Raw genomic sequence first — 23784 nt, forward strand, 5'->3', positions numbered from 1 at the left:
TTTATTACATGAGCTGTAAATCTGATCACATGTTGTGTGGTATTTTAACAAATACCTTGAGGAAATCAGTGCGTGCCACATTGACAACTTTTACCAATTACCTTCCCACCGATAGTTCCCTGAGCATATTTAAATGAGGTCTGGAAAGGGAAATGGTTAAGGACACTCTCTGATGCTATTAGATGAGCACTGCAATTGATCAGCCTACTCCTTGGCCAGTGTGTATTGTATATGAAAATGAGCCCTTTTACTGAGTTGCTGTAAACTTGATTTGGATGCTGGTGGAGAATAGCATTATATTTATGTATCATTTGTTACTTTTCCACTGTATTGTTAAAATAATATAAACAATATATGTTCCTGATCAAGTGACACTGTTTTTTTAATCATGGGATGTGTGCACCACTGGCTAAACCAGAATTTATTGCCCATTGCAGTTAAGAGTCAACCACTCTTATTGGGGTCTGGAGTAACCTGGAGGCCAGTCCAGGATGGCAGATTTCCTTCTCTGAAAGACATTAGTAAACCTGATGGGTTTTTAACAACAACTAACAGTGGCTATAGGGTCAACAATAGTTTAGCTTTATATTCTTCTTTTTATGGAGTTCAGTCTTCACTGTCTACGATGGTGGGGTTTGAACCTCTATCCTCCAAACATTAGTCTCCAAAGGCACTATGCCACTATGACATTATGCCACTGCCTCTGCTTAATGTTTGTAGATTTAGGAATGATTCTATCCCAGAGAATCGTTGACTGGGAAAACCAACTTACCCTTCAGAGTTAGAATAGATGAGAAGATTCTGGGCAGGAACTTTGGACCATCCCAGGCAAGAAGAAACCTTATCCTTTCTGAAAATTACTCAATTCTTTTTATGATCCTATCAACCATTGGGATCTAAATTTCCCGAATCACTGATCCTTTTTATAACAAACCTTGAGGTACACTGTGATGTTATCCTGCAACTTGTGCAAACATTTGGATAGTCTGATATTAAGACAAGATCATACTTTGTGGTGTTGCCTGTGTAGTGGAAGATCTGGCTAACACCGCTGAGTGATATATATTTGTGGTGAATGGTTCATTGGTCAAATATCACAGGGCTTTCAATGGGCATGGAACAATGCACCAACCAATGTTAGGATTTTTCAAACAAATGAAGAAAATTGAATATTAATCTTACATAAAATTACCATCAAACAGAATTCAGTGTTTCAATTTGCATCTTTGCCTTCCCATATTAAGCAGGTATTGTTATGTATAATATATCCAATGTAAGTTTCTTACTTTTGAATATTATGTTGGGTTGTGGACTGTTTTTCTCATTTGGCTAACTGGCTAGTGTATGGTTTAGATTAGTACCGACAATGCCAGTTCAATTCCTGTTCCATCTGAGATAGGCTTGGGACCCGCCTGCTTGCCCTGGCCCTGTGAGTGGAAGGCAGTGTCAAACCACTCTTGACAAAAACATGATGAAATAGCAACAAACAATAAGCTAAGGACCTGCCTCTGACTTATGGAGTCAGCTATTATGAGGGGGCATAGCTTTAAATTAAGGGGTGGTAGGTATAGGACAGATGTTAGGGGTAGATTCTTTACTCAGCAAGTCGTGAGTTCATGGAATGCCCTGCCAGTAGCAATGGTGGACTCTCCCTCTTTATGGGCATTTAAATGGACATTGGATAAGCATATGGAGGATAGTGGGCTAGTGTAGGTTAGGTGGGCTTGGATCGGCGCAACATCGAGGGCCAAAGGGCCTGTACTGCGCTGTATTTTTCTATGTTCTATTTTTTTCTATGTTCTATGACCAGACCACACCTAAAGATGAATGGTTATTACATGCAGATATGCACTTAAGTAGAAAACAGTGAAATAAACCAGCATTATTACTGATACAGACATGTTTTGTTGCATCTTTTTCTATATTCAGTCCTTGCTATGCATGAGAATGTGCTCAGGTGTCCAACCCCAGGCTGTACAGGAAGAGGGCATGTGAATAGCAATCGTAATTCTCACCGAAGGTAAGCCATATTACTTAGTGTACTTAATTTGCAGTGAGATGTCAGATAATCAAAGAAGTTATTTCATTCTATTGTTTAACTCATTTTAGAAATGTTCGTTTAAAAGTTATCCTATTTAACTACGAGCTCTAAGTGTGTTTTGGCATCCACAGTCCAAACATTGACAAAAATTGTGTCACTACCAAACTCTCAGTTTTCCAAAATCATTATGAATGAACTTGATAAAAGGAGTACAATTGGTATTCTTTTTGTGAGGTTGGAACTGATGGAGACATTGGGAAAATAGTTACAATGTGGGAAAAAATATTTTCTGTTCAGAGCAGTCACTTAAAACATTACCCTAGGAACAGAAAATACCTTCTGATAAAAAAAACTTTTAAGTTAGATTCCTCTGAAGACCATCATTTGTGATTTCTACCTCTTGTCAGTCATTTCAATACTGTGAGGGGGATTACATGTCCCATAGAAGATGCTACACTCACTGGTAAATCCTTTAAATATTCCTCTGATACTTTAATAAAAAAAAGTGCATCAGAAAAATCAAAGGCAGAAGTTAGTCATTTCATCATCCATGCTAGGATGCTACGACCTGGCTTAGTGCCTATTTAGGATATTCATGGCAGTCTCATAGCAATAGCCTTATCTCTGTAAGGAAGAATAGTGAAGGGGATATAAGTTAGGGTTTGCCATATCTGTTGCTATTATTTGCATGTAGCCTATGGGGGAAGTGTAACCATAAGTAACTATAGAAGTAAAATTAAGCTTGGGATGGAAGATGTCGATAGGTTGTGTCAGATAGATTTACCTACTGTTTTCACAGGATTCTGCACCGAAATTTAGTTAAATCAATGGGTAAACTTGACATGGATGGTCTCCTGCTCATCCAACCTAAGCTCGGCACACAAGCTGTGGAAGAACATTTAAACTGCTTTTATTTGGCACATCTGTCAAAGTAATGACAGCCAAACTGAAGAACCATCGTGAAATTTACTTCTATGTGGCAATTTAGTTCTTCTAACAGTGCAAGTTAGTGATCAACAGGACAATCAGTTTAGCACACTGTTCTGATGCTAAAAATGCTTCCCTCGTGTTTTATTAATTAGTCAATAACTAATTTATTGCATTTAGCTATTCACTTGTGATTTTGACTTTTTCATTCTTGTAGATCAGGCAAAAGCTGTTGAAAAGGAAGCTTTCCAAATTGTTCATTCTCATCACAGTTCTAGTCTTGGGTACACATATATCTTATTGTGCCGATGTCAAACACCTTTGATTCAAGGATTTGAGCTTTTCGATATATATCAAAAAAAGTTCCCTTTGGCAATACAAGTACTTGAAGACCAAGCTGTGAGCAGAATTTGTGATAAAAGGAGAAAATTGTGAGAAGACTCTGGCCTAAACAAATGTGCTATTCAGCACCCTGGAGAGGGAGACAGCCTCACAGTGGGCAAGAGCCTTTGGCAAGGATGGATTAGAAAGATGAGAACATTGATTAAACAGTTGGCGATGAGTAATCATGATACACAACATTCAAATTGGATGTCTATGATATCAGAATGGCTAGCACAATCAAGATGGGTGTGCAATTCATGCCAGGCAGTAAAAACTGTACTCAGATGGATTTATGCATAGATTATTTTGCAGACTTTGGAAATTTATAATATGGTGAGATTATTATCGCTACGGAGTTCGTTTCTCAGATGACTCATTTGTTCATGCATCACTCTTTAACCCCACATGCCTAAAATAACAAGCCATTTTCAAAGATTGCACATTGTTCAACTTCAAGAATTCTTGATCTATGTCAATGGGAAATATATTATGCCCTTATATATACACATTTTATCTACACCTGAGCTCAACATTAGAGAATGAATAAAAACTTAAATCACAACAAATCTTAAAATTAAATGGTCATGCATTTTCATGCACAAGCAAACAAATAACATAAAGAAAGGGCCCTCTGAATAATCATCCCAATAGTTCTAACAAATAACATAATACAGAAAATCCCCAATCCACTCAACAGCTATTTGATCTTCAGGGAAAGAGAAATAACAGGTTACAAAAAAAGGAGGACAAGCTTAGAATAGATAAAAATGACACTTCCAACAATTTGTTATGTTTAGGCGAAAGTGAGGACTGCAGATGCTGGAGATCAGAGTCGAGAGTGTGGTGCTGGAAAAGCACAGCAGATCAGGCAGCATTCGAAGAGCAGGAGAATCAATGTTTCGGACATAAGCCCTTCATCAGGAATGATGTTGAAGGGTTGATGAAGGGCTCATGCCCGAAATGTCCTCGGATGCTGTTTGACCTGCTGTGCTTTTCCAGCACCACACTCTCAATTTTGTTATGTTTATTCCAATAACCCTCTTTTCTTTCTGATGAATTTTTAGAAGTTTTATTTTCTTGCTGTGACTTCTAACTCCTTTGTGGATTTATTCTTAGTCACATTTGGTCAGTCACAGCTTGTTGATTTTCAATATCAAATATTCTACATGTTTAACATTAAACTGTCAAGGTACTTACAATTGCAAGTTATATATCTGATTCCTGGTCAAAGCTATTTGAAATTCCACACCATCTTCAACTTTTCATTTTTAAGTTATTCATTTTTGTATTTGGCTGTATTAAATTTCCTGAGAAAAATAAATTTCTTGTTCTCAGATAATCTATCTGAGATTTGTACATTATCTAAAACACATCAATGCCAACTTGTAGCTTTACCTAACTACACCTCTTGCAAACCCGCAATTGCATCTAATTTATCTGGCTACTTGTCCAAAATCTAGTATTAGATAAGCACAATTCCTGCATTTAGATATTAAGAAGATTGAAACTATTGGCCCAAATCTTCTGATTGGTGCTTGAATCATTGTTTCCAGCATAGATAAGTTAAGAAAAGGTTGCACCGTTAACTTATTTGTGATTTTTCTGGGCTTGTGTTCTGTGGGGGATCCTGTAGAAGCCTCAAAGCACAGGAATCCTTCAATAGAAGAATGTAAGAAACCTTTGTGCAAACCTTTCTACAATAGTAGCAACCTTATTCCAGTAGTAGCCACAATTTAAATGTACAGGGTCTGTTAGAAAGAGTACAAGAGAAAAGTGTAAGATACGTAGGTGAGGATGTAAGGTGGGTATGTGGGGAGGGTGTGATGTGGCTGGATGTGGGGTTAGAGGGGCAGATGGGTGAATGGGTAGGGTGACAGGTAGGGGAGGAGGTAGTCAGGTTAGGGGATGTTGTTCAAGAATCAGGGGTTGCTGTCAGGTCAGTACGACGAAGCAGTAGGGTCAGGTAGGAGGCTTCTCAGGGGAGTATTTTGGTTGGGAGGGTACTTGATTCATAGGGACTGGTCAAGTCTAGTTGAGAATTTCATCAGGTGAACCAGGCTATGTAGTTGAGTCAAATTGGAAGTGTGGTCAGTCATGTGGAATCATGGAGGTCATCCGGGATGGAAATGGGGGTTCCAGTGGAGAATAATAGGTCGACAGTTGTGTAGTTACCAAACATTTAGAACTGGTAGTAAATCCTTTAGCTCTTCCTAGGTAACTATCCTGACAAGTAAGTTGGAATCCTCTGAGGTCTCTGACTCTAGCTCACAGACAGAGATGTTTTTGGAAACTACCAGATCGAAGGTGCTGGAAGTTTAAACTTCCCAGATAATTTCCACAAAGTCAGTGTGTCAAGTCTTCATCAAGATTTCAAGAATAATTCCATTATTTCAGAAGTGAAGGAGTAGGAAACCGGAATGCTATCGACCAATCAGTTGTGGAAAGTCACAACTATTTAATCATCAAAGTCATAGTGAGGAGAGTGATGTGATCAAAACTTGGCAATGTAGATTTACTAATGCCTGATTGGTAAATTAAATATTTAGAATTGGTCACCAGCTTAATGGAAAGGGGCTGTACATGTTTATTGTATATATGTATAGAATTCGTTTGACAAGATTACACAGAAGACATTGTTAGCAAGAATTTGGGTGGGCTTGTGATGTATTATAAATGTTTGAAAGGCAAAAGATGGACGATTGAAATACAGAAATTACAAGTAATGTTTCCTTAGGATCATAATTTGACCCCGTACACCCCAGTACCTTTCTGGTAAATCAATGATGTACCACTTTCAAAGCCAATATATTATTAAATATTAATCATTTGAAGCAGCCTTATATCTCCAAATGTACCATTGATAATAAATTAGGAGACTTCAAACCTATGCAGAAAGAAGGAGAAAGCTACAAAGAAACCTCGACAACTTGGCAGAATTTTGTATACACATTAGGGTGGGAACTATGGCATTTAAGTTGTGACTTAATACAAGATCGAATCCCCAACATCAGGTTGAAATGCAGAGATGAAGTCAGCAGCATGTTTGTGATATGTGGAGCATTACGCTACCTGTTGCAGCTTCATAATTGTAAAGCATTTGCAGGACATGAATGCACAAAAACTTTAAAATTACATCCTACCTTCAAGATAAAGTCAGAAAGGTATGAGATATCACCAGTTCAGGTTTGCTTAAATGTTTGCACTAATCAGCTTTGTACTATGGGGTGTAAGGTTAGGGATTTTGTTTGATCACCTTTATGGAAGAGAAGGAAACAAATATAATGGCAGATTGTATGGAGGCTTGTGACTGACAAGGGTAAGTTAGTGTCCAGAGAGGTCAATGGAGTGGGGTTGGAATCAAGTGAAATGTTCTTGGTGTAGTGGCTTCCAGAACAGTTGGTCAAGATAAGAAAATGAGGTGCCAAAATTCGATGTGTGTCCATCTCAAGGTGTTGACAGTAATGGTCAATGGATTTTTTTTTAGATTCAAGGAAGAGTTATATTGGAATTCTCCATGTATTGGGACCTTTGCTTTTCTTGATATGTGTTAATGATCTAGATTTTGGTTTGTAGGAGGCAATTTCAAAGTTTGCAGATGACACAAAACTTGGAAGATTTGTAAACTGTGAGGAGTTCTTCAAAAGGACATAGACAAGTTGGTGGAGTGAGCAGATAGGTGACAGGTAATGTTAAATGTACAGAAGCATGAGAGGATGCACTTTGGTAGGAAGAAATTAAGAGACAATACAAAATGGGGAATACAATTCGAAAGGGGTGCAGGAGTTGGGAGAGATGAGTGTACATGTGCAAAGATCATTGAGGTGGATCAACAGGTGGAAAAAGCATTTAATAAAGATTACAGAGAACTCTGCTTTATTAGTTGGGGTGATGAGACCAAGAGCAAGGAGGTGATATTGTACACTTTAGACCTCGCTGGAGTGTTTTGTATAGTTGATAGTACCACATTGTAAGAAAGATGTGAATGCATTGAAGAGAGTACAAAAGTGATTTACAAGAATGGTTCCAGGAATGAGAAATTTCAGTTATAAAGATAGATTGAAGAATTTAGGATTGTTTTCCTTGAAGAGAAGAAGGCTGACAGGAGATTTGATAGACGTTCTCAAAGTTAGAGTAGGCTGGATATATTAGATAAGGAGAAGGAGTTCCCAATCTCAAATTGAACAAGAGGGCATTGATTTAAAGTGATGTGCCAAAGAATCACATGAGGGATGTGAGAAAAATAAACTTTCACACACTGGGCAGTTAAGTTATGAAATGCAGTGCCTATAAATGTAATGGAGGTAGGTTCGATTGAGGCGTTAGAGAAGATCTGGATGATTATTTTGGATAGAAATAGCATGCAAGGATATGAGGATTGGCACTGATGATGCTTGTTGAAAACCCAGTACAGGTACAAAGGGCCAAAATGACCTCCTTCTACGTTTGTATGATTCTGGAATCTACAGCTTTTCAATACCCCCACCCCGGGTCTGTTTTTTTGGACTGTGGTTGAAATTTTCCTATTTTCAGTTAAAACATTTTGTTGAGCAAGATTCACAGCATTCAGACTGTCATGGCTTGAGCAACTTTTCTGATGCAGTCTTTTGCTCTACACTACACCTCATTAACTATCCAACCAGGCTCTTGCACCCCTTTCTTAGGGAATCACATGTCTGGAGAGGCAGAACTGCTTGCCATTGTCAGAAATTTCTAGTATTCATCTGGCACTATATTTAAAGACAAGGTCAACACTGTTTCAAAAGCTGCATTCCTGGAACTTACCCTCACTATTGCGGTGCTCAAATCTCATCATTCAACACATGGCTTCAAAATCAGTGATCTGAGATGTTGGTGTACAGGGTAAATGGAGATGAGAGCAGTCCTTTCCAACTGACTGCCCCGAAGATTATGACATCAAGCACAGTCAACCTAGGTACAAAAGCAGTCTGGATCAGTGCTGTGTCCAACATGAAAAGGAAGTCCTGGCAGTCCAGGAAAAAAGTCAATGATATCCTGTGCTCTGCAAGCGTAAATGCCACCATTTTTCCTCTGCTGCCTCACAATCACACTGCCTCCATTCATTTTAACTGTATTACTGCACACACCACTTACCAAAGCTCATGGATCATAACTTGCACTATTTCATGCATCATATCCACTGAGCAACTCTTATCCATCTCATCCTCCCATTTGACAACCTGTGCTTCCTATTCACTCAATGGGTGCACCTCACCACCTCTCCTTCTCACACATCTCCATTAACTATAATTGTATCCACTTGCATCATTCATCTCGTTGTAGGAAACATTGGCCTATGACTGGTTTGAGACATCCAAGACCCAGAGGTTAGAGGAGGGCAGGGTTGATGGAAATCATACGGCACGGTGGCTCAGTGGTTAGCACTTTTGCCTCGCAGCACTAGGGTCCCAGGTTCGATTCTAACCTCGGATGACTGTCTGTGTGGAGTTTGCACATTCTCCCCGTGTCTGCGTGGATTTCCTCCGGGTTCTCCAGTTTCCTCCCACAATCCAAAGATGTGCAGGTCAGGTGAATTGGCCATGTCAAATTGCCCATAGTGTTATGTGCATTAGTCAGGGGGAAATGGGTCTTCGGAGGGTAGGTGTGGACTTGTTGGGCCGAAGGGCTTGCTTCCACACTGTAGGGAATCTAATCACTCCCTAATTGGAGAAGTTCTAGCCCAGGAATGACCATGAGAATTCTTGGGGCATGGAGAGATGTCAATGGCCAATCAACCCAGTGGGCTTAAATATTCTATGCTGTATTCTTCTCCCAGGCCTACTATCAAACCTAACTCATTATTCATCTGTTTGAGCTTTTATCTCTCTTTAACAACTAATTCCTTCACTTCTCTTGTGCAGATAGCAACAGCACCCAGTGAACAGGTACAAAGAGATGAGCTGCTGAGATGCTCAGCTCCTCCTTTTCCTCGGAGGAGGAAGCCACTGTACTGTCAAAGGATGTATTAACAATATTTTAACTTGCACTCTCCACCGGTGAGGGGCTTGCAGCTTGATAAGCCCACTTTCTAGGTTAGACTTGGTAGCATAATTGGTGACATGTCCCCACAGCATGTTGAGGAATAAATGCGCAGGTCTCCCACACTCAGAAGACTGCTAAAGATCAGGCATCCTCTCAGCTCCAAGCTGAAAATGAGCTTCTAATCCCAACCATTAATGATTTTGACAAAATGTGCGGACAAACGCATGAAAGTTAATCATATTTGTCAGAGACACTCAGTAGCTTGGATAGAAGAGTCCATCAAAGTTATCAGCACAGTGCTGCCTCCAGTATGCATTCATCTGCTGACTCCATGGATGGGTTTGCAAACAGCATGGAGATCCAGGTCCAGTACTGTCTGTGCATGGAGATATACATATGGACAAATTTATCATCCCTCTAGCCATTGGTGTTCAGCATCCAAAGCAAGGCAAGGCAGGGGCAAGGCACTTCAGGTTCTCCTTCCTCTCAGAGAGATAGAATAGTTCAAACAGGCACCCAAAGAGAGGAGAAGGGACAGACAGACTTCCCAAAAGCTTCTTCTTGAAATAATTGTACGGCATTCAGCCCCTCTACCTCCTCCCTGTCTGTGAACCCAAACCACGAGGAATTCAAGCCAAGGAGGATGAGCCTGCTTTTAGGTAGGAGACTGTCAGCTGGTCTGGGTCCTCTAAGTCCAGAGGGCTACTGCCCAAGTCTCCCAGATTAACAAAGCCAACCACGAAGCAAGCTGCCTCCACCCTGGCTGTGAAGGTTGGGCCTGTACCCAGCAGGAAGGAGAGGAGGACAAAAACTTACTGAGGTGCATAGGTTTCATGGGTAAAACAACATTGGAAATAATCTTGTACTTTTATGAATATATGTTCATTTGCATTGCCAAATTATGCTCTAGCATAATTTTTAGTGTTGGACCTTGTTAAGTCACACCCATTTAAGAGATGAGCATTCTCTTTAGATGTCCCAAGGACAAAAGAAACTGCAATGACCAAACATCTCTCACAAGCTGGATTGCAGATAGCCTCAGACATCAGGGATCTTTGAGAAGGTAGCCAAGATGTTCTTTTTCATTTGTACAGCAATGAAACTAGATACCATCCGTGCTACACATGCTACAACCTATTGTTATACACTAATACCCACCTTGTGAGAGAGAATGGAATCAGTGATGATTCCTGCTTATCCCTATACGTCAGCTTTTCAAAAAAGGGCACTGCCATTCAAGGCTGATAGATGTATCATGTGCAGCTCACATGCTCATCCTCCACCATAGTGCATTGGTCTACTGAGAAAAGCTGCATAAAATGCTGCCTCTTTCAGATTCATTACTGTCCATTATTGTTCAAGAATTTCCGGACAAATTAGCAGTCTTCGCACACTCTGAAATGGCAAAATATTACTGATGATGATAGAGAAAAAAGGATTCCGCAAGACTCCCCTCAACTTTCTATTAATCATGTGAGATTTTGCTACACAAATTCAGATATGATGCCCTGATGGGAACCTTAGGAATTAGATTAGATTAGATTAGATTACTTACAGTGTGGAAACTGTACTAACCTAAGCACCATGCACCATTAGGGCAAAATCTCATTCACTGCTACTTTTTCCCTGAACAATCAATGTGACATATTACATGTATATAACATAACATATAATGGGCAAAATGGTGGCTCAGTGGATAGCACTGCTGCCTTACAGTACCAGGGACCTGGGTTCAATTCCTGCCTTGGGCAACTGTCTGTGTGGAGTTTGCACATTCTTACCGTGTCTACGTGGGTTTCCTCTGGGTGCTCCGGTTTCCTACCACAATCCAAAAATGTGCAGGTCAAGTGAATTGGCCAGGCTAAATTGCCCGTAGTGGTAGATGCATTAGTCAGGGGTAAATATTGGGAGTAGTCTGGGTGGATTACTCTTCGGAGGGTCGGTGTGGACTTGTTGGCCTGTTTCCATGCTGTAGGGAATCTAATCTAATCTTATATTAATACTTTGAAGTGCAGTCACCCAAAGGTATCAAAGATACAATCAAATAGATAGTGAAACAGTTCTTCAGCAATGTAAAAAAGTCCAAGGGTTGCAACAATAAGAAAGGTCCAACAGTTCTTTGCAATAATCAGGTGCCGCTTGCTATATTACCAACCAAATAGTCATAGAAAGGTACAAAAACAGAACCTTCGCTCACACGTCCATGCTGTCCAGCTATCCTAAATTAATCTAGTCCCATTTGAAAGAATTTGGCCCATATCCGTTGAACCCTTTCCTATTCATATGCCCATCCAGATGCATTTTAAATGTAATTGTGCCAGTCTCCTCCTCTTCCTCTGGCAGATCATTCCATATATGCACCACCCTCTGTGTGAAAAAATTGTCCCTTAGGTCCCTTTCATATCTTTCCCCTTTCACCCTAAACCTATGCCCTCTAGTTTTGGACTCCCCTGCCCAAGGAAAAAGACTGTGGCTATTCGTCCTATCCATGCCTTCGTGATTTTATAGACTTATATAAGGTCACCGCTCCGCCTCCGCCCCTCCAGGGAAAAGTTAAAAATCACACAACACCAGGTTACAGTCCAACAGATTTATTCGGAAGCACTAGCTTTGGAGCATTGCTCTTTTATCAGGTGGTTGTGGAGTATAAGATCATAAGGCACAGAATTTATAGCAATAAATTCTATTGCTTTATTGTGATAAATTCTGTGTCTTATGATCTTATATCCCACAACAGAAGCTGAGGGGTGACTTTATAGAGATTTATAAAATCATGAGGGGCATGGATAGGATAAATAGACAAAGTATTTTCTCTGGGGTTGGGGAGTCCAGAACCAGAGGGCATAGGTTTAGGGTGAGAGGGGAAAGATATAAAAGAGACCTAAGGGGCAACGTTTTCACATAGAGGGTGGTACGTGAATGGAATGAGGAAATGGTGAAGGTTGGTACAATTGCAACACTTAAAAGGCATCTGGATGGGTATATGAATAGGAAGGGTTTGGAGGGATATGGGCCGGGTACTGGCAAGTGTGACTAAATTAGTTTGGGCTATCTGGTTGGCATGGATGAGTTGGACTGATGGGTCTGTTTCCGTGCTGTACATCTCTATGAATCTATAACCACCTGATGAAGGAGCAGTGTTCCGAAAGCTAGTGCTTTCAAATAAACCTGTTGGACTATAGACTGGTGTTGTGTGATTTTTAACTTTGTTCACCCAGCCCAACACCAGCTACTCCACATCATGGTTCACCAGGGAAATCATCCCCAGCCTATTCAGCCTTTCTTTATATCTCAAACTCTCCAAGTCTGGTGTTGGGTTTGGATCTAGGGCATGAAAGAATTCAGGTCACAAAATTATTGAACTCAATATTGAGTCCAGAGGGCTGCAGGGTCCCCAAGCTGAAAATGAGTTGTTGTTCTTCCAGCTTGCACTGAGCTTTGCTGGAACACTGCAGCCAGCCTGAGACAGTGGTGTGTTAAAATGGCAGGCAACTAGAAGCTGAGGGTGTTTTTTGCAGGCAGTACTTAGATGTTCTGGGAAGTGGTCACCCAGTCTACGTTTCGTTTCTCCAATATACAGGAGACCACATTGTGAGCAGCAAATGCAGTATCTATATTGTATGAAGTGCAGATAAAGTGATGCTTCACCTGGATACTGAGGAGGGAGGAGGTGAATGGGCAAATGTTTCACCTTCAGCAGTTGCAGGGGAAAATGCCATGAGGGTGTGGATGTGTGGTGGGAGTGAAGAAAGAGTGAACCACGGTGTCATGGAGGGAAAGGTCCCTGCAGAAACCGGATAAGGGAGTGGAGGGCAATATGCCTCTGGTGGTGGCATCTCGCTGGAGGTGGCAGAAATGGAGGTTGATGATCTTCTGGATGTCGATATTGGTGGGTTGGAAGGTAAGGACACGCAGAACCTCATCGGCATTGTGAGAGGGGGGGAGATGGGGGGCAAAGGCAGAAGTGCAGGAGATGGGTCGGAATTGGTTGAGGGTCCTGTCAACAAAGGTGCAGGGTAATCCTTGGTTGAGGAAGAAGGTATCGGAGGCTCCCTTGTTGAAGTTGGCCTCGTTGAGACATATGCTTCTGAGCCAGATGGAACTGGGAGAATCGAATGGAGTCTTCACTGGAAGTAGGTTGCGTGGATGTATAGTCCAGATAGCTGTGGCAGTCAGTGGGTTTACAGTGGATATTAATGGCCAGTCTATCCCCAGAAATGGAAACAGAGATGTCGAAGAAGAGAAGGGAGGAGTCAGAGATAGACCAAGTGAAAGTGATGATGGGAAAGTGGATTAACTTTTTCAATTCCGGATGAGAAAGGGAAGGAGCACTGAAGATATCATCGATATATCAGAGAAATAGTTGTGGGTGCGGGCTGGAATAGGACTAGAACAAGGAATGTTTCGCATATCCCATGAAGAGACAGCATAGCTAGGGCTGTGTAGGTAACCATGGCCGTTCCTCTGACCTTTAGAAAATGAGACCAGTTAAAAGAGAAGTTGTTCAGGGTGAGGACAAGCTCAGCCAAGGGGAGGAGAGTGATGGTGGGTGGAGATGGTTTGGGCCTTTGCTCCAGGAAGAAGCTGAGAGTCCTGAGACCATGCTGGTGGGGGATGGAGGTGTAAAGGGATTGCACATTCATGGTAATGAGGAGGCAGCTGGAGCCTGCAAACTGGAAATTCCAAAACTGGCATAAAGCATCAGAGGAATCATCAATGTAAGTGTGCAGGGACTGGACTACGGGAGAACAGTCTGAGTCAAGATAGAAAGAGCTAGGTTCTGTGGGACAGGAGCAGAGTGAAATAATGGGTCAGTCTAGGCAGTGTGAATTTTCAGAAGATAGAAGTGGGCTGTGCAGGGCTGGGGCAATATCAGCTTAGAGGCAGTTGGGGAGTGGGGGGCGGGGGGAGTGTTGGGGGCAGATCACAGGATGAAATGAAGTCAGTGACTCTGGTTGATACAATGGCCTGATGTGCCATGGTGGAGTCATGGTCTAGGGGAAGATAGGAGATATCTGAGAGTTGGCACTCAGCCTCTACAATGTAGAGGTCACTACACCAGATTACAACAGCACCATCCTGATTAGCAGGCTTAGTAACAAAGTCAGGGTTGGATCTAAGCACACAGAGTGCAGTCAGTTTGGAGAGATCCAGACAGATCACATCCACCCACCCCGCATTCATCAATCCTCTTTGTTACATCCTCATAAAATTTAATCAAGTTAGTTATACATGATTTCCCAAGCACAAAGCCATGCTGATTATCCCGAATCAGTCCTTACCTTTCCTAGTACATGTAAATCCTATCCCTCAGGAGCCCACCTCTGATGTCAGGCTCACTGGTCTACGGTTCCCTGCCTTTTCCTTACCACTTTTCTTAAATAATGGCATCACGTTGGCCAACCTCCAGTCTTCCGCACCTGACCTGAGCTATTAATGATACAAATATCTCAGCAAGAAGCCCAACAATCACTTCCCGAGCTTCTCACAAAGTTCTTGGGTACTGACTGTGTGGAGTTTGCACATTCTCCCCGTGTCTGCGTGGGTTTCCTCCGGGTGCTCCAGTTTCCTCCCACAGTCCAAAAATGTGCAGGTTAGGTGAATTGGCCATGCTAAATTGCCCATAGTGTTAGGTGAAGGGATAAATGTAGGGGAATGGTCTGGGTTGGTTGCGCTTCGGCAGGTCAGTGTGGACTTGTTGGGCCGAAGGGCCTGTTTCCACACTGTAAGTAATCTAATCTGATCAGATCCTGGAGATTTATCAACCTTTATGTGTTTTAACACATCCAACACCTCTTCCTCTACAATATGGACATTCCAGACGTTGCTATTTATTTCCCCAAGTTGTCTATCTTCCATTTCCTTCTCCACAGTAAATTCTGATGCAAAATACTTGTTTAGTATCTCCCCCATCTCCTGTGGTTCCACACAAAGGTGGCCTTGCTAATCTTTAAGGGACCCTATTCTGTCCCTAGTTACCCTTTTGTCCTTAATGTATTTGTAGAATCCCTTTGGATTCACCTTAACTCTCTTTGTGAGCGGCATGGTGGCACAGTGGTTAGCACTGCTGCCTCACAGCGCCAAAGACCCGGGTTCAATTCCCGCCTCAGGCGACTGACTGTGTGGAGTTTGCACGTTCTCCCCGTGTCTGCGTGGGTTTCCTCCGGGTGCTCCGGTTTCCTCCTACAGTCCAAAGATGTGCAGGTCAGGTGAATTGGCCATGCTAAATTGCCCGTAGTGTTAGGTAAGGGGTGGGTGTAGGGGTATGGGTGGGTTATGCTTCAGCGGGTCGGTGTGGACTTGTTGGGCCGAAGGGCCTGTTTCCACACTGTAAGTAATCTAATCTAATCTTTGTCAAAGGTATCTCATGTCCCATTTTTGCCCTCCTGATTTCCCTCTTAAGTATATTCTACTCTCTTTATATTTTTGTAGAGATTCACTCACTCCCTGCTGTCTATACCCAACATATATTACCTGCTTTTTCTTGACTAAAACCACAATTCCTCTAGTCATCCAGCATTGCCTACACCTACCAGCCTTGCCCTTCACCCTAACTGGAACGGACTGTCTCTGGACTCTCGTTATCTCAGTTTTGAAAGTTTCCCATTTTCCAGCCTTCCCTTTATCTACAAATCTCTGCCCTCAATCAACCTAAACTATGGGCATTCCTTCAATTTAGATCTAGTCGATCCTTTTCCAACACTATTTTAAAACTACTAGAATTGTGGTCACTAGCTCCAAAGTGCTCCCCCACTGACACCTCAGTCACCTGCCCTGCCTTATTTCCCAAAAGTAGGTCCAGTTTTGCACCTTCTCTAGTAGGTACATCCACATACTGAATCAGAAAATTTTCTTGTACATAATTACACTTCCAATCATGTTTGGAAAGTTAAAACCCCCTACCATTACCACCCTGATATTCTTACAGATAACTGAGATCTCCTTACAGATTTGCTTCTCAATTTCTGGCTGACTATTGGGGAGTCCACAGTACAATCCCAATAAGGTGATCATCTCCTCTTATTTCTCAGTTCCACCTCAATAACTTCCCTGGATGTACTCCCTGGAATATCCTCCCTATGTACAGCATTAATGTTACCCCTCATCAAAAATGCAACTCTCCCTCATCTCTTGCACTCCCTTTCTATCTTTCCTATACCCTGGAACATTGAGCTACCAGTCGTGTCCATTCCTGAGCCACATCTCTTTAATCGCAATGAAACTATAGTCCCATGTTCCAAACCATGCCCTGAGTAAATCGGCCAGATAGGCCTCTTGCATTGAAATAAATGCAATTTAATTTATCAGTCCTAACTCGATCTCTGCTTTGATCCTGCCTGCCTTGACTGTTTGACTCGCTCTTTTTCCCAACTGCACCAGTCTCAGACTGATCTATTTTTTCAGTGTCTCCCTGAGTCCCATTTCCCCATCTAGTTTACACCATCCTGAGTAGCTCTAGCAAATCTCCCCTCCATATATTAGTCCCCTTCCAATTCAGGTGCAATCCTTCCTTCTTATACAGGTCACTTGTACTCCAGAAGAGATTCCAATGATCCAAAAATGTGAATCCCTCCCCTGTACCAACTCCCCAGCTATGCATTCATCTGTTCTATCCTTCTATTCCTACACTCATTAATTCGTGGCCCTGGGAGTGATCCAGGTATTACTACCATTGATGACCTACTTTTTAACCTCCTGCACAATTTCCTATATTCTCTCCTCAGAGCTTCATCGTTTTCTTTTCCTATGTCTTTATTTCCAATATGTAAACGACGTCATGCTGGGTCCTCTCTCCTTTGGGAATATTCTCCATTCTCTGAGATATCCTTGATCCTGGCACCAGTGAGATATCACACCATTCTGATTTCTTGTTGTCTGCCACAGAAATGTCTGTCTGTCTCTGACTAAAGAGTTCCCTAAAACAATTGATTGCTTTGAAGCTGACGTAGCCACATTTCATGAGAGCCAGTCTTGGTTTCAGAAACCTGGCTGTCAATGCTACATTGTCCTGAGATTCCATCACTCCCTACAACTTCCAAAACAGCAGACCTGTTTGAGATGAGAAGAGCCACAGGAGAATCCTGCACTACCTGCCTACCCCTTCTACCGTTCCTAGAGTTAAACCATCTATAAATGTCAAACAATTAAAATAATTCCAAGTTCAACTCATTAATTCTGGAAACGGGGTTCAATTCAGTTACCTCTGGTCTTTTCAATGCAACAAAACATTGCTTTGTCATCCTTCACTGAACACTCCACAAGTTCAATGTCCTGACCCTCATCCTTATCTTCATCCTCAGAAGATTGCTGTCGATCCCCTATTTCCTCTGCGTACAAAAGGTTGTATAGCCATAGAGTCATAGAGATGTACAGCATGGAAACAACTCCTTCAGTCCAACTCATCCATGCCGAACAGATATCCCAAGCCAATCTAGTCCCACCTGCCAGCACCCAGCGCATTTCCCTCCAAACCCTTTCAATTCATATACCCAGCCAGATGCCTTTTAAATGTTGCAATTTTACGAGCATCCACCACATCCTCAGGACACAGCATGCCACACCTTTTCTGGACTATGCTATAAGGACCTGCCTTTTCTGGACTATGCTATAAGGCAGTGAAAATTCATCTTCCAAGGGCTCATGATCTGCACTACAACTTGAAGCATGACCAACATTATATTTTCATTCTGTATCGGTCTTAAAGGGTTTTATATGTCCTATTTGGAGAGTGTAGACATCGCCTCTTGTTAGCCACCCCTGTATGAACCAAGCACCTTGGAAGAAGAAAGAAACCTATGAGCTTGCTTGTCTGAAGTAGTCAGCATTCTGTCACTGAAGTCCAGAATTTGGCATTAAGGGCAACATATAGTTTGAGCATTGATGGAGTGGAAGCTTTTTCTGTTGACAAATTTTGTATGTTGGCGATAGAGCCATCTAAAAGCAAAGTGGGCACAGTTGATAGCACCCTCTACCTAAGGGAAACCAGCAGTGGTGGATATCACTCCTGAGCTACTAGACACTCCCCATCACAGAAAATGGATATATAGAATGAAAAAAACTGCATCAATAATATCATTGAAGCTGTTGTGAGTTGAGTATTAAAAGATATGACACAAGTCCTTGAAATGAGCTGTTGGCATAAAACATCAGTGCAACTGTTAAATTGTTGACCTTTGTAATGGTAGAATGATTGCCTTCTATGTTGTCTTTGGAGAGGCACAAGGCTACAATGACTCCAGCAACAGCTTTGTCTACGTGAGATATGTGAGCAGGTAATCTGTAGGAAACATAAAAAAAAACACATTTAAAAGAATGTTACTCCTGAGCCCTCACATCCATCACATTGAAGCCGCATGTTAATTATTCACATATGTGGCATGGAAGCTTGGCAAGGAGGTTACTGTATGCATCCGTTAAAAGCTTGGAGGTATGCCACCATTCCCGATGTTTATTTTAGATTAGATTACCTACAGTGTGGAAACAGACCCTTCGGCCCAGCAAGTCCATACTGACACTCTAAAGAGAAACCCACCCAGACTCATTCCCCGACATTTGCCCTGACTAATGGAACTAAACTATGGGCAATTTAGCATGGCTAATTCACCTGACCTGCACATTTTTGGATTGTGGGAGGAAACCAGAGCACCTGGAGGAAACCCATGCAGACATGGGAAGAATGTGCAACCTCCACATAGACAGTGACCCAAGGCAGTGGATCCCTTGCACTGTGAAGCAGTAGTGCTAACCATTGAGCCACCATGCAGCCCATAGCTGCTTTACAAAAATGCTTTGCTGTAATGTGAGTTAGAATTCAGCTCGTAAGCCACCATGTTAGTACCCCAACCAACTAAAAAGGCCTCACAGACCATGTTCTTGCATTCTTGCAGTTCATTATGAGAACCTGTAGCTGTGAGTATTCAAATGGGAACTTTAGGTTCCTATTTTAAATGCCTTGTTTTCATAATGATTGTTTAGCTGATACGTCAAGGAGGCAACATTCCTCAATTTATTGGTAATTATTGCTTGAGGCTATAATTTTTAATGTGCACTGATGCATTACAAATTGAAACTAGTTGAGTGGCATTATTGAATCCGTGGAAGCACGATTACTGCAATTGCTCAAGGAGGGATTCCAATTTCAAGAGCTTTACTACACCCGCATAGAAGGAAACAATAACTTACATAGCCCACTTTGTGCGTGGTATCTGCAATTTGTGTAATTACTGCACAGTTGACTTTAAATCTAACGTCACAAGTTTCCAATTTCATTTCAGTGTGAGAATAGTGCAGATACTGATCATGGCTAATGAATTTCATCCTATCCTTCATGTTTCTTTTTGTATTATTGTCCCTGTGGCTTCAATGGCCTTTCACCCTGAACCCCATTTCCATTTATATAACTATTAATGCTCCCAGTCAACTCCCAGAACCATGACTTTAGAAATCCAATACCCTAATTGGCTGTACACCATCCCCATGTAGAGGACAGAATTAACATAACGTACATGGAGCCCCTTCTCTGATTGTTCACTATGAGTTTGCATCTACTATCTTCAATTGCCTCTTTCATTGTCACTACTTTCTCCGCAACCTAGTGCAGTGAGGCCCATTCCCAGATTGAGTTGCAGAGCTTCCCAAGACATCATGGGCTGCCACTTGATAAGCCCATGACTGTTATTGACCAAACAACTTGGACTGCCTGTAACCTGCACACCCTGGCTGGGTGGCCCTGACTGATCACTGTCCATCTGCCTATTGTGACCTACAACTCCCTGCAACCCTCCCCCCACCTTCCCCAGCCTTCCAACCTGAGTGATATCTCTTGGACTAAAATTAGGTGAGCCCTCGACTAACAGGCTGTACCCCCTAACTGACTGTAGTCCCCCTAAAACCCACTAAGGACTTGTCTTTGTATTTCATACATTACCATTTGCTCAAAGCACATGCAATTTACTACATAAACTGCTGGTACATACTGCAAATCTGTATAGTTCAATGCAATCTGGGAGAGAGTATTTTGTAGTCAAGATATTTCTAACTGGTAAGAGATTAGAAATTGTACCTGCCAAGATATTTGCAAGTTCATGTACACAATGTTTTTAAAAATTCATTCATGGGATAAGTATGTTGCCAGGGATTTATTGTCCATCTCTAATTACCCTGGGGAAGGTGGTAGTGAGTTGCCTTCTTAAACCTGCAGACCTTGGGGATCTAGAGACACCTGTGGTGCTGTTAGGAAGGGTGTTTCAGAATCTTCACCCAGCGACATTGAAGGAACAATGATATGTTTTAAGTCAGGAAGGTGTGTGCTGTGGCAAGGAACTTGCATGTAGTGGCGTTCCCAAGCATCTGCTGACCTTCTCTTTCTAGGTGATAGCGATCACTGTTAAGACGGATGTTTTTCAAGGACCCTTGGTGAATTACTTATTGAAAGCAGCTCCTTGAAAGTGGAGTCACAGGTAGATAGGATAGTGAAGAAGGCGTTTGTTATGCTTTCCTTTATTGGTCAGAATATTGAGTACAGGAGTTGGGAGGTCATATTGCAGCTGCACAGATCATTGGTTAGGCCACTGTTGGAATATTGCATGCAATTCTGTTCTCCTTCCTATCGGAAAGATGTTGTGAAACTTGAAAGGGTTCAGAAAAGATTTACGAGGATGTTGCCAGGGTTGGAGGATTTGAGCTATAGGGAGAGGCTGAACAGGTTGGGGCAGTTTTCCCTGGAGAGTCAGAGCCTGAGGGGTGACCTGAGAGAGGTTTATAAAATCATGTGGGGCATGGATAGGATAAATACACAAAATCTCTTCCCTGGGGCAGGGAGTCCATAACTAGAGGACATAGGTTTTGGGTGAGAGGGGAAAGAAACACAAGATACCTCAGGGGCAACTTTTTCACGCATAGGATGGTACGTGTATGGAATGAGTTGCCAGAGGAAGTGGTGGAGGCTGGTACAATTGCAAAAGGCATCTGAATGGTTATATGAATAGGAAGGGTTTTGAGGGATATGGAACAGGTACCGGCAGGTGGGACTAGATTGGGTTGGGATATTTGGTCAGCATGAACGGGTTGGAACGAAGGGTCTGTAACCATACTGTACATCTCTATGACTCTAAGCAAGTATAAAAGGCAATCAAAATTATGGGATGTCTTAAATCAGTTCGGATGGAACACAAGGGAGATAAAGTCATACTTCACTTGGATAGACCACTTGTTAGACCTCATGAGAAATATTGCATTCAGCTTGGTCATGCCAGGTCAGGAACAACATACTGGCCTTGGAGATGGTGTAACACAGATTCACCAGAATGATAACAAGTCACCAAGGGTTAAATAAGGAGGGCAAGTAAAGTAAACCTTGCTAGCTTTCCTTTGGTTGTAGATTGAAAATTGATTGTTCTAATTGCAGCCAATGGTAACACTGACCGAACAGATCTCAGAATGACACCTGACTTGATTGTTTAATTTTGCAGTTGGTTTATGTGGGGTTAGTCACTGAAGTGTTGTCATACGAGTCTGCAGATATGCTTTAACAATAGACAAATTTCATTACACTAAAGAATAAAACAAAAGTTTTAAAAATGGCAATTGGAACCAAAACTAAAACAAAATAAAGTTGCAAACAAACACTGAAGATGGTGGAGAAAATCAGCAAGCCGGCCAGTGTCAGTGGAGAGAGAAAGGTAACACTTCATATCCATTTTGACTCTTCTTCAGAGCTGAAAGGTGTTTGTAAATGTGTGTTTTTAATGCTTTGGAAAAAGCAAAAAGCCATTGCAAAATACTGAGGGGTTATCTGAATATTATCTGAATGGTGACAGATTAGGAAAGGAGGAGATGCAACAAGATCTGGGTGTCTTTGCACACGTGCAGTTGAAATTAAGCATGGAAGATTTTTTTATTAATTCACTTATCATGGTGTTGCTGGTTAGGCCAACATTCATTATCCATACCTTAGTTGCCCTTGCCTTAGGTAAATTCATAATGCTGTTAGGGAGGGAATTCCAGGATTTTGACCCAAAAACACTGAAGGAAGGGTGATATGTTTCAAGTCAGGATGCTGAGTGGTTTGGAGAGAAAACTGCTGGTTCTTATTTGATACTACGTCTTATATTTTCTCACTGTAAACCATGTTACTAGAGACTATGATGTCCTGTGATTAATAACACTTGTTGTCAGTTTGCTCGCGGAGCTGGTGGTTTTGTTTTCACGCATTTCTTTACCGTGCTAGGTAACATCATCAGTATCTGCTGCTGATGTCCTTCAAGGTGATAGTAATTATGGGTTTGGAAGGTGCTATCAAAGATTCTTCGGTATATTTCTGCAGTGCAACTTGTAGATGATGCGAAAGTGAGGACCGCAGATGCTGGACAAATCAGAATTGAAAGATGTGGCACCGGAAAATCACAGCAAGTCAGGCAGCATCTGAGGAGGAGATGAGTCAACATTTCAGGCATAAGTCCTTCATCAGGAATGTGGGGGGAGCTGAGAGATATATAGGAGGGTGGGGAAAGTTTGCTGGGAAGCTGTTAGGTAGGTGCAGATGGGAGGTTATCGTGATAGGTCAGAGGGGAGGGTGGAGCAGATAGGTCGGAAGAAAGATGGACAGGTATGACAGGTCAGGTGGGCGGTGCTGAGTTGGAGGATTAGATCCGGGATGAGGTGGGGGGGGGGAGATAAGGAAACGGAGAGCTTGGAGGCCTTCGCCATGGTGGATGGACATGTACAGGGATTGGATATCCATGGTGAAGATGGGGCTGGTGAAACAAAAGTCTTGGAGGAGGCAGAGGGCATGGATGGTGTCCTGAATGTATATGGGGTGTTCCTTGATCATGGAGGACAGGAATGATGTCAAGATATGAGAAGATGAGTTCTGTTGGGCAGCAGCAGGTGGGAATAACAGGGTTGACTGGGGCAGTCAGATTTGTGGATCTTGGGTAAGAGGTAGAACCGGGCAGTGCGGAGTTCTGGGACTAAGAGGTTGAGGCTGTGGATGGAGATCCCCTGAGGTAATGAGGTTGTGGATGGTTTGGGAGATCATGGTTTTGGTGATGGGCGGTGAGGTCGTGGTGGAGGGAGCAGTAGGAGGAGGTGTCCATGAGTTGGCGCCTGGCTTTAGTGGCGTACAGGTAGGTCCATCAAACTGCCCCTGCAACACCCTTTGCTGGTTTAATGGTGAGGTTGGGGTTGGAGTGGAAGAAGTGAAGGGCTGTGCTTTGTGAGGGTGAGAGGTTGGAGTGGGTGAGAGGGGTGGACAGGTTGAGGCGGTCAATGTCACCCTCCACTCCTTGCACCTTTCTTTGCCACCACAAGAGGTGTAAAACTTCCCCTCACCTCCGTCCAAGACCCCAAAGGATCCTTCCACATACAGCAGAGATTTTTCCGCACATCCAAGCACCTCATCTACTGTGTCCATTGCTCTCGATGTGGTCTCC

The 23784-nt window shown here is 42.4% G+C and overlaps 1 protein-coding gene across 2 annotated transcripts in view; it reads left to right on the forward strand.

Moving 5' to 3' along the window:
• The window catches only part of st18 (ST18 C2H2C-type zinc finger transcription factor), a 429006-nt gene that overhangs the window by 304167 nt on the left and 101055 nt on the right, over positions 1 to 23784 (forward strand). For both annotated transcript variants that reach the window (XM_043688314.2, XM_087986407.1), the window contains exon 10: positions 1930 to 2020. In XM_043688314.2, the coding sequence (XP_043544249.2) occupies positions 1930 to 2020 (91 nt within the window). The remainder of the gene's footprint in view (positions 1 to 1929; positions 2021 to 23784) is intronic.

The sequence above is a fragment of the Chiloscyllium plagiosum genome, unplaced genomic scaffold, assembly GCF_037043375.1.
Source record: "Chiloscyllium plagiosum isolate Xiang-an unplaced genomic scaffold, Cpla_swu_hap1 HiC_scaffold_4, whole genome shotgun sequence".
Taxonomy (NCBI): domain Eukaryota; kingdom Metazoa; phylum Chordata; class Chondrichthyes; order Orectolobiformes; family Hemiscylliidae; genus Chiloscyllium; species Chiloscyllium plagiosum.